The 15640-nt window shown below is 43.4% G+C and overlaps 1 protein-coding gene across 1 annotated transcript; it reads right to left on the reverse strand.

Annotated features, from left to right (window-relative positions):
* Window positions 1–13884: 13884 nt before the first annotated feature.
* LOC138944217 (uncharacterized) lies at window positions 13885–14991 on the reverse strand. Its single transcript, XM_070315126.1, has one exon. The coding sequence runs from the start codon at window positions 14989–14991 to the stop codon at window positions 13885–13887; it is 1107 nt and encodes a 368-aa protein (XP_070171227.1).
* Window positions 14992–15640: the final 649 nt, after the last annotated feature.

The following is a 15640-nucleotide window of genomic DNA, read 5'->3' on the forward strand; positions in this document are numbered from 1 at the left end:
AAAAGGACACTCGATGAGCGAGTAGAGATATCTCCCTTCCGGCAACGGAACGGTCGCGGAAGGAAGATGCGGTGCGATCGATAAATTGTACCGCAACATCCCGCGCGTCGATCTTTATAAAACGCGAGATCGTTTCGAGAAGCGTTAAAGTATTCTCGCTCGCGAGATAACGAAGCGCGAAACGACGGAACGTGAAGTGACGAGAATTAAAATCGGTCGTGAACTGTTCGATATGGAACGAATCGAACAGATAATTAACGCGGCCGATTATATTAATGTAAACGGGGACTTAATCGCGATAAAGTCCTATGTTCTGGGAGACCTCGCCACGGATTTGCGTGTGGAAGCGCAAGATGTTATTGAAAATAGTCCGGATTCGTTTAGACTCGCCTTTCAGTTAAACGAAGACGTAGATATCGCACGTTTAATGTAAGTATCTAATTGAAATTATAATAAATTATAATAAATTTTATTAATTTTTACTTTTATTAATTTTTACTTTTACTAATTTTTACTTTTGTATTTTAGACAAGAAATAGAGAGCTGTGTAAAAACAGCGCGAGAATCGCTCTATGATTTAATAAATAGAACGAGAACTATGCTCGCACAAGCGCAAAGCGTTCATAGCGCATTGCGCGACGCTCGTCGACGCGGCGAGCGCGATTTCGCCGTTCCCGAAGTTAGGCGAGTCGTCGTATCACAGATCGATGAGGAGCCCGAATCGCGACCGATCGGCGAACTCGAATTACGATCAATGGAGAACGAGGCCGAACCGGCGACGGTTAACGAGGGTAAATCGCGGGCGAATGTACGATTGGTGAACTATGAGCCCGAATCGCAACCGTTCGACACGGAGTAATTTTACGCGTTAATAAAGCGCATTTGTAAGATATAATTTTTATGAATAAATGTTATACGTTAAGCGAAACGTTGATTCTTTACGCTTTTCTTTTCTTCTTCCGTATCCTCTCGTTCTCGCGCTTCTCGTAATAACCATCTGTGTCCGCATTAAGTATATTTAAATAGTATATTTAAATAGATTTAAAATCTCTATAATTAAGTTTATTATGCAACCGCGATAAAGTAATATCTATGGACAGTTATAAATTAAGGTTTTGTTAGATTTAATTTTTGAGATTTGATATATAAAAAATGTAGTTTAAATGTGAAATGAAATACTTATGAATAGATTTAAAATCTCTATAATTAAGTTTGTTACGCGACCGCGATAAAGGATGTGACCGCGATAAAGAAAAAACGCGGTTCGTTCGTGTAACGTATATTTTGCAACAATATAACATATTCATGATTAAACTTATAGATTATATAATTGACTCAATACATTATAATTATATATAAAATTTAAAATATATAATTAATTTGATACATTATATATAACTTAAATTTATATAATATAAAATCAATCGCGCATATTGCGCAAACGATCGCGCCGCTCAAACCACCAATCGTGCAGTTTACACGCGTTTTCTAACGCGCAATTTTTCGCGTGATATCCGCAATGAAAGGCCCGCGAAGCGTTCAGAGTCTCCAGACGTTCGATGTCTTCGTAATCGGCGTCGATAGTCTCGACAGAAACGGCTATGTCGCGATCGTCGGCGACGTTTCCTAAGATCTCGATCAACCACTTCTTCTTCTCGTGACCTTTGACATAGATCTGCACCGTCGAATCAGGGCTAGATCCTCGACATATGGCATCTCGAACGAGTTTTTTCATCGACCCATAATTTGTGTGTCCATCGTTCCACTTTAGCTGATGATGATTCGATATCAACCAACACGCTCGCGATTTTTCCGCTCTCGTGAGCAAATCCCACGACATCGGCGAGCGAAAGATGTGATGCGTCAATTCTACACCATTTCTTAACACGGCTACTTCTTTCGCGACGAATTTTTCGTTAACTACGAAACCTTGAAGATCGACAAAGATCGGTGCGTCCATCGTTGTTGTTAGCGATACTCGAAGTGTTTCTTTCTAGATTTTTCTAAGCGTTTTATTCTGTCTCCATATTTTTTCGAGTATCGTTGCGCTTACACGATTCTGCGCACGACGTTAGTGAGCGGATTGTATTCTACCACTCGATCGTGAATAATAAGACAGTAAGCTGTGGTGTTAGAGGGGATGTTTTCCTTGCAGTCGAACTCTATGCGAACGTCCACAGTGGCGCTTTTAATCGACTCGTTCTGTCGAGAACAGTCGATGACTACGAGTGGGCCGTGAATTAAAAATTTATCTAGATTTAAGAGCGTTTCGTCGTTTTCGCATCCGTAGTACGTTTTTCGAAATTTCGAATACATATCGTATAATACGGCGATTTTATGTTTATCGAAATCTAAATTCATGTCATCCTAAGGATAAAAATCGGAATTAAGATACAGTTTGACATTAGTTAGTTTACAATCATCGAATAAAGAAGGCTCCTCGGACAGAACGTTCTTCTTTCCAGATTGTAGCGCGAAGATAACGTATCGCGGTTTCTCGAGTTGTGTCGCCGCTTTGACGGCCCACGAGTGTTTGGTCGTGCTCTGTAGAAGCGGAAACTCGTAGAGATCCCATGAGAGAAAAGCGACGCTCAAGTATCGTCCACTATCTAACGTGCGCAATAATCTTAATTTATTAACATCATTCAATACTATATGAGGCATTCGCCATTGTATTTTTAACAAAACGATTTTAGGTTCTTGCGTTTCGCGCGATATAACGCAATTGTTATCGCTGCGCGCTCGTATTAAAATAAGCTCGTGTCGCGCGTTGATCACAACGCGCTTGTAATCTTCGCAAAAACCTAATAGCACGTTAAGAGGTACGCAAAAATTAAAATCACCGATTGACGAATGAGTTGTCGCTAATAAGTCCCATCCAGCGTTTTTTAATATTTTGCTTCTCTCGACCGTCAGCGACGCGTAATTCTTAATCGTACTCGTTATTCCAACGTTTCTGTTTCGATCGATCTCTACGTCATCGAGCTCGTAGCGAATTTCCTCGAACATAAACGCCGCGCAATTGTTTACTAATCTCGTTACCGATGCGATTTCCTCTTGCGCGCTCGATGCTTCCTTCGACTCGAGTCTGCCCTCAACGAGAGAAAACTGTCGCAAGGTAACGTATACAAATTTTGCTGTTGTATAGGAATTCGTATCTCATCGCTATTTCCGAACGTAGTATTGGCGTAAGGGTTGTACGTGTGAGTTTCGATCTTGACGATGCGATCGTCGAAGATCGGCTCCCCACTGATACTTAGAATGTCGCACATTCCGCTTTTTACGAAGAAGCGGTTCTCGGCACGACAAAACCCAAAGAGCGCTGAAAAGTCTCGTTGGCGGCGGTTAGTCTTCCTCCCTTTTTTCTTCTCTTTTCCACGTTTAGAGGTGACGCGACAGCGATAATAGGTGCGTTTCTCGCGTTCGATCCGTTCACTACGAGCATCGCGCGCTTCTCTACCGTTTTCGTCGCACGTGTAGACGAATCGTAATTTCTTCGCCGCGAAAATCGATCAATTTTCCGTTTTGGTCCACAACACGCACGTTTATATCGGTAATGGTCCGTGCGATGATCGGAAGGTAAATGATCTGCGTTGGAATCTCCGACACTTTATATCCGGGTGGAACGTTAGGCGCGAATTCGTGTATAGTATGCGCGGATTTGTCGTTATGATACGCTCCTGTTGTAACGTTGCACTCTATTCGAATAAGGTTAATGGCCATAATATTTATTGGTTTATTGGATGCATACCATTTATTCGGTTGTAATACACGAGATGAGAAACCCAGGAGCGAACCGATATTATCGGGTTTTGTAAAATTTACTCGATATGCGCATTTAATTTCGCTTCTCATAGTGTTATCGTTACCGCGAAGCGTTATAGAATTTTCACTTTTATCGCCATTCTCATTGTCTTCGAAATAATCATCGTCATCAACATCGTATATGTAATCGTCATCGTTCGTTTCCGGTTTTTCATTTTCGCGTTCTCGTTCCTCCTCTCTCGCTCGTCGTTTATGACGAATCGCCGCTCTTAGATACGCGTTTATAGCGCTTAATTCGTAAGATCCTACTGGAATCGCGATAATCTCGTCATTATTATCGAAGTAAAATTTATTATTCGTGGAATTTATATTCGGTATCGTATTATAAGTTTTAAAATTGGTTAAACCTAATTCGTAATCGTCGTCGTTTAAATCGAGAGGCGGAAAATAACTCGCCGCGAGAATACTGCTTCGTCTGGAAAGAGTGAGAGTCAGCGACATGATCGGCGAGAGCGATCGAACTGCGTTCGATTGACGAATAATGGTTGATATTATAGTCGACGATTCCTCCAATCGACTTCTCGGAGAAATCGAAGACTCAATTGTCCGCAAATATTCTGATCGCGCGTCTGCTCGGAGCGACGATTGTATCGAATGTTCGCGTCGCGCCCGAGATAACGCACGAGTTCGCGCGGAGGACGAAGATCGCCGAAATCGTCGTAGTAAATTGCGTCGTCCCCTTTTTTCGCGTACGCCACCCAATGAGTACCTGGTCCGGATGCGTCGTCTAAATTCACAATGCCGCTCTCATCGCGGCGCGCTTGCGACGGAAGCGCGTTGCGCATAAACACACCTCTAAAGTGAGGTACGCGCGAGAGTATCGCCGCGCGATTTAATTGTTCGTTCGTCGTTGCTCCGACGGATGGGAGGATCTCTAGCGTTTGTTTACGCGAAGTTTTTTTTTAGCTCTTCTTCTTGTTGAGGATACGCCACTCCCACGTTTGTACGGCGCGAGATATAAACCGCGACCTTCCATCGCGCGATCGTGGTGCTGTAACTCTTCCAGTTGTCGTCGCGCTGCTTTGCGATCATTCACCGCTTTCGCGATTCCCGCCGCTCCCCCGGCCAAAGAACCGAGAGCTCCCAATAACGGTAACAGGGGTAAAAAGCCGCCGCGTTTCGCTATAGGAAGCGTTCTTTTTCTCGTAGCGATTATTCTCCTTTTGTTCTTTTTTCTCTTGATTTTCGTTGTACCCATTCCAAGTTTTGTCTTCGATTTCATAGCCATCCATACAGCCGCCGCGGCGGCTCTCTCGCCGAGAGTCGAGTCTTTAGCCGCGACGCGTTCGCGCGCTCTTTTGGCGAGCGCGTGGTCAGCGACGTGTCTATCAGCGAGCTCGCTGCTCCGCGAGTACGCGATATCGTGCTCGCGGCAGGCCGCGTCCAGAGGATTGACACCTCGATCGCCTCGCGCGAGTCGTTTCGCAAGACGAGTACCCGGCCCGCAAAATTGATATCCAGGTATATGTAGTTCGAAAGGGAGCGCGTTTATTGCTCTATTCAACAAGCCAGCGCCATGACTCACACCGTACTGCTGTTTCGCGAATTGCATTCGCCGCAATCTTTAATAAGCGGCGCCGGACCGTCGATGTGTGTTCGTTGCCAAGGGCGATTATAATGCTCTAGACATCGACGGTAGCGCCGCACCTCTGGATCCACTTTTATATATTCAGGCAGTTTCTCCCACAATCGTTCTACGTAGCGACCGAAATGCTTTAGTAAAATTATTTTCGGAATATACCGCAATTGATCGGTGGTGAAATCGAGAATATCGTCGCCATCTATTAGTAAGATAAACATCTCGATTCACCGCGCGCAATTCGCTACTGCGCGATTGATGGCGATCTATTCGTATATAAATAAAAAGGTCTCGCCCTGCCTCACGCGAGTGTACCGCGCACGCGCGTAGCAAGAGGAATGCGTTTCGTGCGGCAACCGATCGCGATAAAGGTGACGAACCTCGACAATAAAACGCGACCGTCGAAAGAAACGCGTAGACACGGTCGTCTATTACCGAGCGCTATTCGCTGCGTCATTTGCGGGCCTTCTAGTTGCGGCAAAACAAACGCATTAATAAGTTTGTTAGAGAGTCCGCATGGCGTACGCTTCGAGAACGTTTATGTTTACTCAAAGTTATTGCAGCAGCCTAAATATCAATATTTAGAAAATTTATTAACACCGATGGAAGATATAGGTTATTTCACATTTTCTAATAACTTTGACGTTATTTCACCCAGCGAAGCTCTCCCGAATTCGATATTCGTGTTCGACGATGTAGCGTGCGACAAACAAAATACTATCAGGGAATATTTCGCTATGGGTCGACACTCGAACGTTGATTGCTTCTATCTGTGCCAAACGAATGCTTAAATACCGAAGCATTTGATTCGAGATAACGCTAATCTGTTAATTCTTTTTAAACAGGATGGTACTAATTTACGTCACGCATACAACGATCACGTGAACACGGATATGTCGTACGAGAATTTTCACGCGCTATGTCGCGCGTGTTGGCGATATAAATATGGTTTCTTAGTGATCGACAAAGATAGCGCGCTCCGCGCTGGTAGATACAGACGAGGATTTAACGACTTCATTGTACCGTAGAGCGATCAGTTGTCGCGAATACGTCGAACGCGTCGATCGCTCTTTCGCGAGTTAGAAGAAGTTGCAATGGCCTCGACGAATATCGGTGAACGCGAAAAGACAGCAAAAGAGATAGCTAAAACGCGCGCATCGATTCGTAAAAAATACAGAGCATTGAAGACCGGAAAAATGGAAAGCGAGATCGCGATAGAGAGTCGTTTCAAACCGATCGTCGAACCGCTGCGGCGCAACGCTGATCGCGCCGAGCGAGACGAGATAGAGCGAAACGAAATTAAGCGCGAAATGATAAAACAAGACGCGATCGACGTTTCACCCTCGACGAGCGTCGAGGAAAAATGGAAAGGCGAAGCACTAACTCCCGTTTGGAAAAAACCTAAAGCGAAACGAATACGCGCTCGACGACGATTGAACGCCGTTTCTACTCCATTAAACGAGTCTTCCGTCGAAAGAGATCCATTCGCGCGAAACGAAACCGAAGAATATGAAACGTTCGAATCCGAAAGTCTCGAATCGCCCTCGATGCCCGAAATACCCGTTAGACAAATTTCGCGAATTTCTCAAGATCGCGAAATATCGCACGGTCGACTAGGACCGTTAGGGCGAAAATATATGGGGACTCTTCTCGGCGGAGAAGCGCCGAACGAGATTGATCACGTTTACGGAGTTTACATCGGCGATAAAAGTGCGATGCTCGGCGATAAGCGATTTGACGTAGACGCGAATGATTCCATATTTATAGATGAGATTAAATATATCGGTACTCCCGGTTTATACGAATTAATTTTTATGAAAATTCCTAATAGTCTCATATATACAGAAAAAGATAAATTAACATACAGAAGTATATTGTTAACAACGAGCGCTCATAAACGTGATCATGACGCTAAAAAATCTGTCTTAGGAAATAAAGGATACAAATACAAATTCATTATCGCTCCGCTTATTCATAGCAGCGGCGCGAAAAAAACAGGCGCGGGTCGCGTATCGTCGACTATGCGTGTCACGAACACTAAAATCGATTACGTCCATTGGGACGATCCGAACGAATTAGTGGATCGTCTGCGATTGTTAGACGCTTCGCGTCGAGCCGGCAACAACGCTCACGAAAATGAGATTCTATCGATAATCGAGGAGCTTCGCGAAACAGGAGCGATCGTATAAATTGAACTGTCGCGTGGATGACCGTCGCAGTCGTACGCGGAATTCGCGATGTCCGTGAGCAAATTTGGCTCGCCTTTAAAAAATCGAGGCTACGACGCGAGAACCGGAAGACTACGTCCGGCTATCGAGTCTCTGCGAAATTACGTGCGCGATAACGCGCTGTGTCTAAGCTCTTCCATCGAATACGACGCGAGAGAGCGTAAGATAAAACGCTTGGCTCAACCTGAGGAGGACGCCGATGCGACAAGCAAAAGCTACGTCGAGGGAATCACATCGCAATTGAGAAAAGACGCGAACGAGGCGGGGCAAGGCGTCATTCTACTGTTCACGAGACTCGCTCAGCTCGATAGCGCTTTAGGTAAACGAATAGACGTCGCGGAGAGTTTCGTTTCCGAGATAAAAACGCGCGATGACGTTCTAAGTAAACGAATAGACGCTGTGGAAAATTCCATTTCGAGAATAGAAACAAGCGCTAACGCTCTAGATAAACGGATCGATGTTTTAGATAAACGAATCAAAAGTTTAAGCGATCAAATCGAAGTCGCGAAAAAAACTATATCGCTCAACGCGGCGGAGTCCTCGACGAGAAACGCGAACGATCATAAAGTAATGTTCAATCAAGGTAAAGCAATACGGGAACTAAGTCAAAAATCGCGTATCGCAGCGAATTCCGCGGTGAAATCCGAGACGAAGATACGAGAATTGGAAAATTCAACGTCACGATTGAAGAGAGACGCGGACGAGCTATCGAGAAGAGTGAGAGAACTGGCAAAGATTAGCGGGAACGTCGAACCGCTCGAAAAAGAGATTAGCGGGAGCGGCGAACCGCTCGAAAGAGAGATTAGCGGGAGCGACGAACCGCTCGAAAGAGAGATTCAATTCAACGTTATTCTCGAGAGAAAGAAAAAAGAATTATGAGCGTTAAAAAACGAAGACTAGTCGAGGAATTGCACGCGCCCGCGAGAAGAAACTTCTCGCGTCGTCGCGTTGCGGTGCGCGGGTACGACGACCTATGGCAAGCGGATGTGGTCGAGATGCGCCCTTACGCGAGACTCAACAAAGGCCACAACTACATACTCACCGTTATCGACGTATTAATCAAATACGCATGGGCTGTACCGCTTAAGAGCAAAAGCGCGAACGAGGTTACTCGAGCGTTATCTAAAATAATACGAGACTCTAAGAGGTGTCCGAAAAATCTACAGACCGATAAAGGAAAAGAATTTTACAATGCCGATATGCGAAATTTCGCGAAGAAGCACGGAGTAAATCATTATTCAACATATTCGGTGATGAAAGCGTCGATAGTCGAACGATTCAATCGTACACTCAAAAATTCTATGTGGAAGTACTTCACGCTAAACGGAACGTACAAATGGATCGACGAGTTACCACGACTCGTCGAGGAATATAACACGCGAAAACATCGCACTATAAATATGAGACCTGTCGACGTAACTCCAAAAATTGCTGATAAACTTTTAAATACTGTATACAGCAATATAAAAATCGCGGCTCCGGCGAAATTCAAAGTAGCCGATCCGGTACGCATCAGTAAATTTAAGACGATTTTCGAGAAAGGCTTCACACCCAACTGGACTACAGAGATTTTTCGAATAACTAAGATACAACGGACTAATCCCGTAACGTATCTGTTAAAGGATTCGCGCGGCGAGCCGATCGCTGGAGGATTCTACGTGCACGAATTGCTGCGCGTTGGCGATCCCGACGTGTATCTCGTAGAAAAGGTGCTGCGTCGAAAGGGTGACAAGATTTACGTGAAATGGTTAGGAATGGACGAATCGCACAATTCTTGGATAAATAAAACAGCTGTATTATGATAAAAATGTATTTTTATTAAATAAAACTACATATTATACATATTATACATATTATACATATTATACATATTATACATAAAATACAATTAATGACATTTTAATTATTTTTTATTAGTTTAATTTCTGATACAATATTAAATCTCGTGTTACCAAAAACAAAAAAATCTTAGAAAAAATTGTAGACATGTTAAAACTAAAATAATTGTATAATTATAAAACAAAGAAAATCTTAGAAAAAATTGTAGACATGTTAAAACTAAAATAATCGTATAATTATAAAACAAAGAAAATCTTAGAAAAAATTGTAGACATGTTAAAACTAAAATAATCGTATAATTATAAAACAAAGAAAAAAATAATAACACAATACAATTAAAATTAAGGCTTGTGAAAATCGATTAATTCGATTAACCGTTTAATCGATTAAAAACGAATTTACAGGTTAAAATCGGTTAATGAATAATCGATTAGAGTGATTACCATTATTAATCTTTAAATCGTATAATTATAAAACAATTGTAATTTTGTACGAGTTCTCTCTTGCGCTCCACATAAATTCTTTCTCGCGCTGCTACGCGGCCGCCACATCCTGCGTTCTCTCTTTTGCGCTTTATGCGGACTCTTTCTTACATTTTATATACATTCTTCATCGCATTGTTAAGCGAACGTCGTATCTCGCGGTAGCTTTTTTCTCGCGTTGCTCTATATATAACACTTTCAAGAATATAATAAAGAGTCATGGAAATCATCGATCTCTTTAATTCGCGGCTAATCTCGACTCGATTTATGGCAAATTCTCGCGTTCTGTCTCGTTTGCATGTAGCATGATATATGTTCTATGCCAATGAGGGAGAACGCGAATTTGCCAAATCGAGTCGAGATTAGCCGAGACTTAGACAGAATGGTGGTTTCCACGACTTTTACATCGCAAAAACACACAAAAAGTTCGTTTTTTTTGCGTTATATACGAATTTTTTTCGCGTTCTATACGAGTTCTCTCTCGCACCGCTACGCGGCCGCCGTATCCTGCGTTCTCTCTTTCAAACTTTATACGTACTCTTTCTCGCGCTCTGTATACATTCTTTATTACGTCACTATGATAACACTAAAACTCGCATTAACATCTTTTTCACATTATTTTATATAAAACACTTCCGAGAGCATAATAGAAAGATCGTGAAAATGTACGATCAGTCCTATTTATAATAGATTTTAACAAAATCTATTATATATAAGACTGATCGAACATTTCCACGATTTTTTATTAAAATCTATTATAAATAAGACCGATTCATTTTTATTATTTTATTAAAATCTATTACAATAAATTATATTCAAATTATATTATTCGCGCAAAACGCGTGTTCTTCGAAACGATTCGTAGAACGTCCATCGATGTTTTAAATCTCGAAATTTCAAATCAAAGAATACAAACCTGTGATGTAATATATTTTGATATGAAATTAGAAATACATCTCTTCACGATAATTCATAAAATATTAATCAACGGTTCACGAATATTTCGAGTCTTGAAATTTCAAATTAAAGAACATAAGCCTGTGATATAAAACTTGTATACTTTGATATGAAATTTAGAAACGCGTCTCTTCGATATAATTTTTTCTTTTGAGTTAAAAATATGTATTTTTCAGTTAGAAGTTCTTCTCGAACTATTATTTTCGACGCAACCGTGAATTATATCGAAAATACAATGGTAATATATTATTTATAAAATATGTTTATACTAACAATAAACTACTAACTAAAGTTTAAATATTTTAAGAAACGTATAGTATTTTTTCGCTCCCTACAACGGTATTTTATAATGTCCCCACGGTAACGTATCCGTAGTTCCCGATATCGTGTATCGTTTGTCTTCGTGCGGACTGAGCGCGATCTTCAACTCCGATACTGTATACATCTCGTGTAACTCGGATCTTATACAAAACTGCTCGCGCTTCATCTCGATCCCCTGTCGAAGACAGCGCGCGTAATCGTCAAACGTTATCGTTCTCGCGACAACGCCGCTCTTAACACCCTTGATTCTTTTTGTATCGCTTTTACCGGCGACTCGCAGCGCGTACATTTTCGCTCTGAGTCCAATAAATTCGGTCATAATCGCGCCAGCGTTCTCATCCTTCATCGCACCGGGTATTTTTTTATTAGCGAGAGGCATTCCATACGCATTGCCCGTTGCATAATCGCTCGTATCGAATTTGTCGATATCGCGCTTCATATTCTCGTATATGTCCTCGCACTCGACGCGATAAATGAGACTATCCGTATCGGTGTACATTATTTTACACTTATCTCGATACAATGGTAGCATGTACTCGTAGTGAAATTCGTATAAACGAATCTTAGATACGTCGAGAATACACATACCTACATAAATCGGTTTATTGAACTTAACCTCGAGTTTACGCAATTCTACAGCTACGAGATCCTCCGCGAAAACACTTCTACTGTGAAAATTCGGCTTCGCGATCATCGCCTCCGCGCCGTATCGCCCGTCCCATCGAGTCACGAGTCGAACATTCGAATGATTGCGCACGTTCTCCATAGTTTTGCCAAACACGGCATTATTCATTAATTTGTATAGATTTTTCTCAAACTCGTTTTTCGCGTTAATTCGTAATCGTGTATTCAGTTCGATGTATTCGCGCAGCCATGAAGATTGCGCGAATCGCAATATTATGTGTATTTTCGTAATGCGTAATCCGTGTCGAACGCATTGCTGCAAATTGCGATAATATATTACGTAACGGTTCTTATCGTACAGTGTGGCGAGAAGCTTCTCGTCTCGTTTTCCGGGCGGCTTATCGCGCGTCGGGCAGAATGGCAAGTCAGCGTGAGAATCGTGAAGGTCGGACGGATATGCAAGGTCGACCTCTAGAATATAACCGATAGGCGAGTCCGATGTCACGGACATTAAGTCAACGCTCGTAACGTTATCGACCCATCGAAAATTTTCGTAAGGCAACGATTGACACATCGCCCATCCATACAAATTATTTATATCGAAGTACATGAGATACGACAATGGTTCCGAAGGATCGTATGACTGTAAATATTTGTTATTAGCGCGCGCGTATCTGTTGGAACATTGACTTAACCCGCCGCGTATTCCGCGTTCCACGAACATCACCATATCAATGTCGGTTAATAATTCGAATCGCACACCCGTATACTTTAACATAGCGTCCCATGTGTATCCCGGTAACGTGTAATAATACGCGGGATCTAAATTATAACTTCTCATACACGCGTCACGAAAATTTTCGAAAACATCGGCCAATAGAAGAACGTTGGTCTTTAAATACAAATCGCTATAATCGCCTAACGTTTCGACGCGAAATCGCTCCCAGACTCTTATCGCGCGCGCGTAATCGCTCTCAGATATCGCGTCACCGGTTAGCGAACTGTAAAAAGCCTCGCGCGGCGGTAGACGAGTCTCTAACAATTTATCTACATCGTCGACATACTCGTACGGAAATACACCCTTTCGCGCGAGAAGCTCGAAATCGGCGTCGCTAAGATCGGAAAATTCCGAACGCGCGATCCTCAACTCGCTTTTGTCTAGATACGACGCCAATTTCTCGAGACTCGCGCTTAGAAATTTGAAAGAATCCACGAAACGCAATTTCAAGTGTTTTCCGAACCATCCCTCGTCCCACGCATCTTCGACGTTCTTTGTGAAAGAGATATACGTTTCTTTCGTTATCGGCAATATTTCCACGCTACCGGGAAAAGCGTTAGCTACATCTTTAATGATAAAATGCGCGTCGTAACCCAATAAATTGTGAAAGAATACGAGAATTACGTAAGTATCCTTATAATTTAAATTACAATTCGAATGCGCCGGACCTCTGTACCGTCCAGTCAGATGACAGTGATCGCGCACGCGAGCGTCTCCCAATTCGAACGGTTTCTCGCATATGCTGCAGCGCGTCGCGTTACGAATCTCTCCCATTCATCCGATGTAAGATTCGTCATAGGAGCATCGATATCGAGAATAGTCTTCGCGCGAAGCGCTAGATCGTGCAGTTCTTTAACGAACCACAATACGCAATTTTCACCGCGATAAGCTCTGTAAGTAGAGCTAACGCCATCGAGCGCGCATCGCGCGTAATATCCGGCGCTATAGACTTCGTGATGCTGAACGATAAATGTATTCGACGTTCTCTTCTCCTCTTTCTTCTTCAGTACGCATTCGAGATCAGCGTACACCACGAATGGAAGTCGCTCCTTTCTACTATAGTTGCGAAACTCTAACCATTTGTCGTCTTTGGTAGGATGGACTATAGCGCACTCGTTCATCCTTCCGCAGTCCACGCTGTGAGCCGATAACTTATCGCTCGTTCGAAAATAGTGCATGCATCTGCGACATAACGCACATTTTAAATCTCGCGCATTATCAACATCGCGCGACGATTTTTTTAATTAGTACTCACCGATCGCATATATGCGATTTATGTCGTCTACCGCTGAGTTGCGAGCCGACGAGTCGCGACAGATTCTTGATCCACGCGAAATGCGTCGCGTCATCTCGTCGCGTCATATCGTCAAAATACAGCAGATTAACGTGTCTGTCCTTTTTATCGTCAGTGAGACGCAAAGGAACAACGCGACAACCGTCTTTTCCCTCCTTTTTATTTCGAACGGTATACACATTAATAGATATGTCGTTAATACGCTCGAATCTAGTAATTTTATTCAAACTCATAGGAAATTTAACGCCCTTCAGATTCAGCACTGTCGTGTAATGCGGGTACGAAGATTCCCGACCCGCGTTTTTTTCAGCTGGATACAGAGCGGCGACCACCGCCCATGCGAAACACGCATTGTCATTAGATTGTACGTTTATTACCGCTTTCTTCAACATGATCTCTCGCGGCAATTTGGCGTGACATCCCGCGTGCATAGGATTGTATCTGTTCACGTTCACAGTTAAATTGAATATTCGCGATAACGCCCATCCGCTATCGCGCTCCTGAAATTCTTCCAACGAGGCTAGAGTAGCGTCGACCACTCGCTTCTCGTACCACTCTCGCAAGTAAGAAAGAGGTAGAAGCGGATAATTTTTCGTGACAATAGTCTTAACATCGATCTTGTCGCCCGAAACGAACTCGCCAATAAACACGGTATTGACCTTAACACCGTTATATTCATTCATAACATCGCGTATTCGATCGAGCACGGTATCTCTAGCGTCCTCGAGAAATCGTCGAGGTTCGATATAATCGAAATTAATAACCGCGCCGGTTAAAACGCGTCTAGAGAAAGCCGTCTCGATCTCGGACCACGAGAATCCCTCGCGTTCCTCTACACCGCCTCCCACGCGTTCGAAACGTCGACGCAGATCGTCTCTTGCGCCCGTTAATCGAACGATTCGAGCGATAAGAGAATTGATCGCTCCGGTCGATCTCCCTCGGCGCTCTCCTCGACATCTCTCCCGCAGAGACTCGAGACATTCGTCGCACCGTTGTGCCCACAGGCGATACGCGTTCCCCGTCGCGACGTCCCGCGCGCTATCGAGAAGATCGCGCGCCTCCATCGTTTCTCGATTCGTCACTCGTCGTCTAACGAACGCCAAGATTTTTTACAAATAAACCACGTCTCCTCCTCGTCGTAATTCTCGATGTAGAACAAAGCTCTCGTCTCGCAGCCGGCGCACCAATTATTCGACACGTCGAAAACCTCGTCGACGAGATCGCAAGCGGGCACCATCTCGCTATACACCGTTTTCGTCACGTGCGTCGATACGCTATTCGCGAAACTCGAGCTACGCGCGCAATACGCGCAATATCTCTCGTTCTCCTCGAAATACTCTCCGTTCTCGAATCGGCAACCGAATTTAAAGAAACAATGCACGACGTGATTCACCTCCCACGAAAATTTCGGAATTCCGTATCGCTGTTTCCAATTGCGATAGAGCAAATAGCCATCGGCTCCGACATTCGCGAAAGGTTCGTCGAATCTCGTCTCGCTCGCCCCTCGCACGAACTCTTCCGCGAAGCCGATCTCTTCTATACAGTACAAACGATCCTCTATATAACGTTCGCGTAGTTCTTTCTTCAAACAATTCGGTATCTCCAAATTCCATATATCCTCGATACTTCCGATTCGAACATTCACCGCTCTTCCGACTAATCTCGTTAAAGCGCTCGGCGCGCGCTTCATCGCGCCGCGAAAATATTCTCGAA

Source organism: Polyergus mexicanus, unplaced genomic scaffold (assembly GCF_030449975.1).
Source record: "Polyergus mexicanus isolate NDT 795.1 unplaced genomic scaffold, iyPolMexi1.0 SCAF_118, whole genome shotgun sequence".
In the NCBI taxonomy this organism is placed as follows: domain Eukaryota; kingdom Metazoa; phylum Arthropoda; class Insecta; order Hymenoptera; family Formicidae; genus Polyergus; species Polyergus mexicanus.

What these genes read in the sequence shown, in the direction of transcription:
- LOC138944217 (XM_070315126.1), bottom strand. Translation starts at nt 14,991, where the DNA reads ATGGAGGCGCGCGATCTTCTCGATAGCGCGCGGGACGTCGCGACGGGG.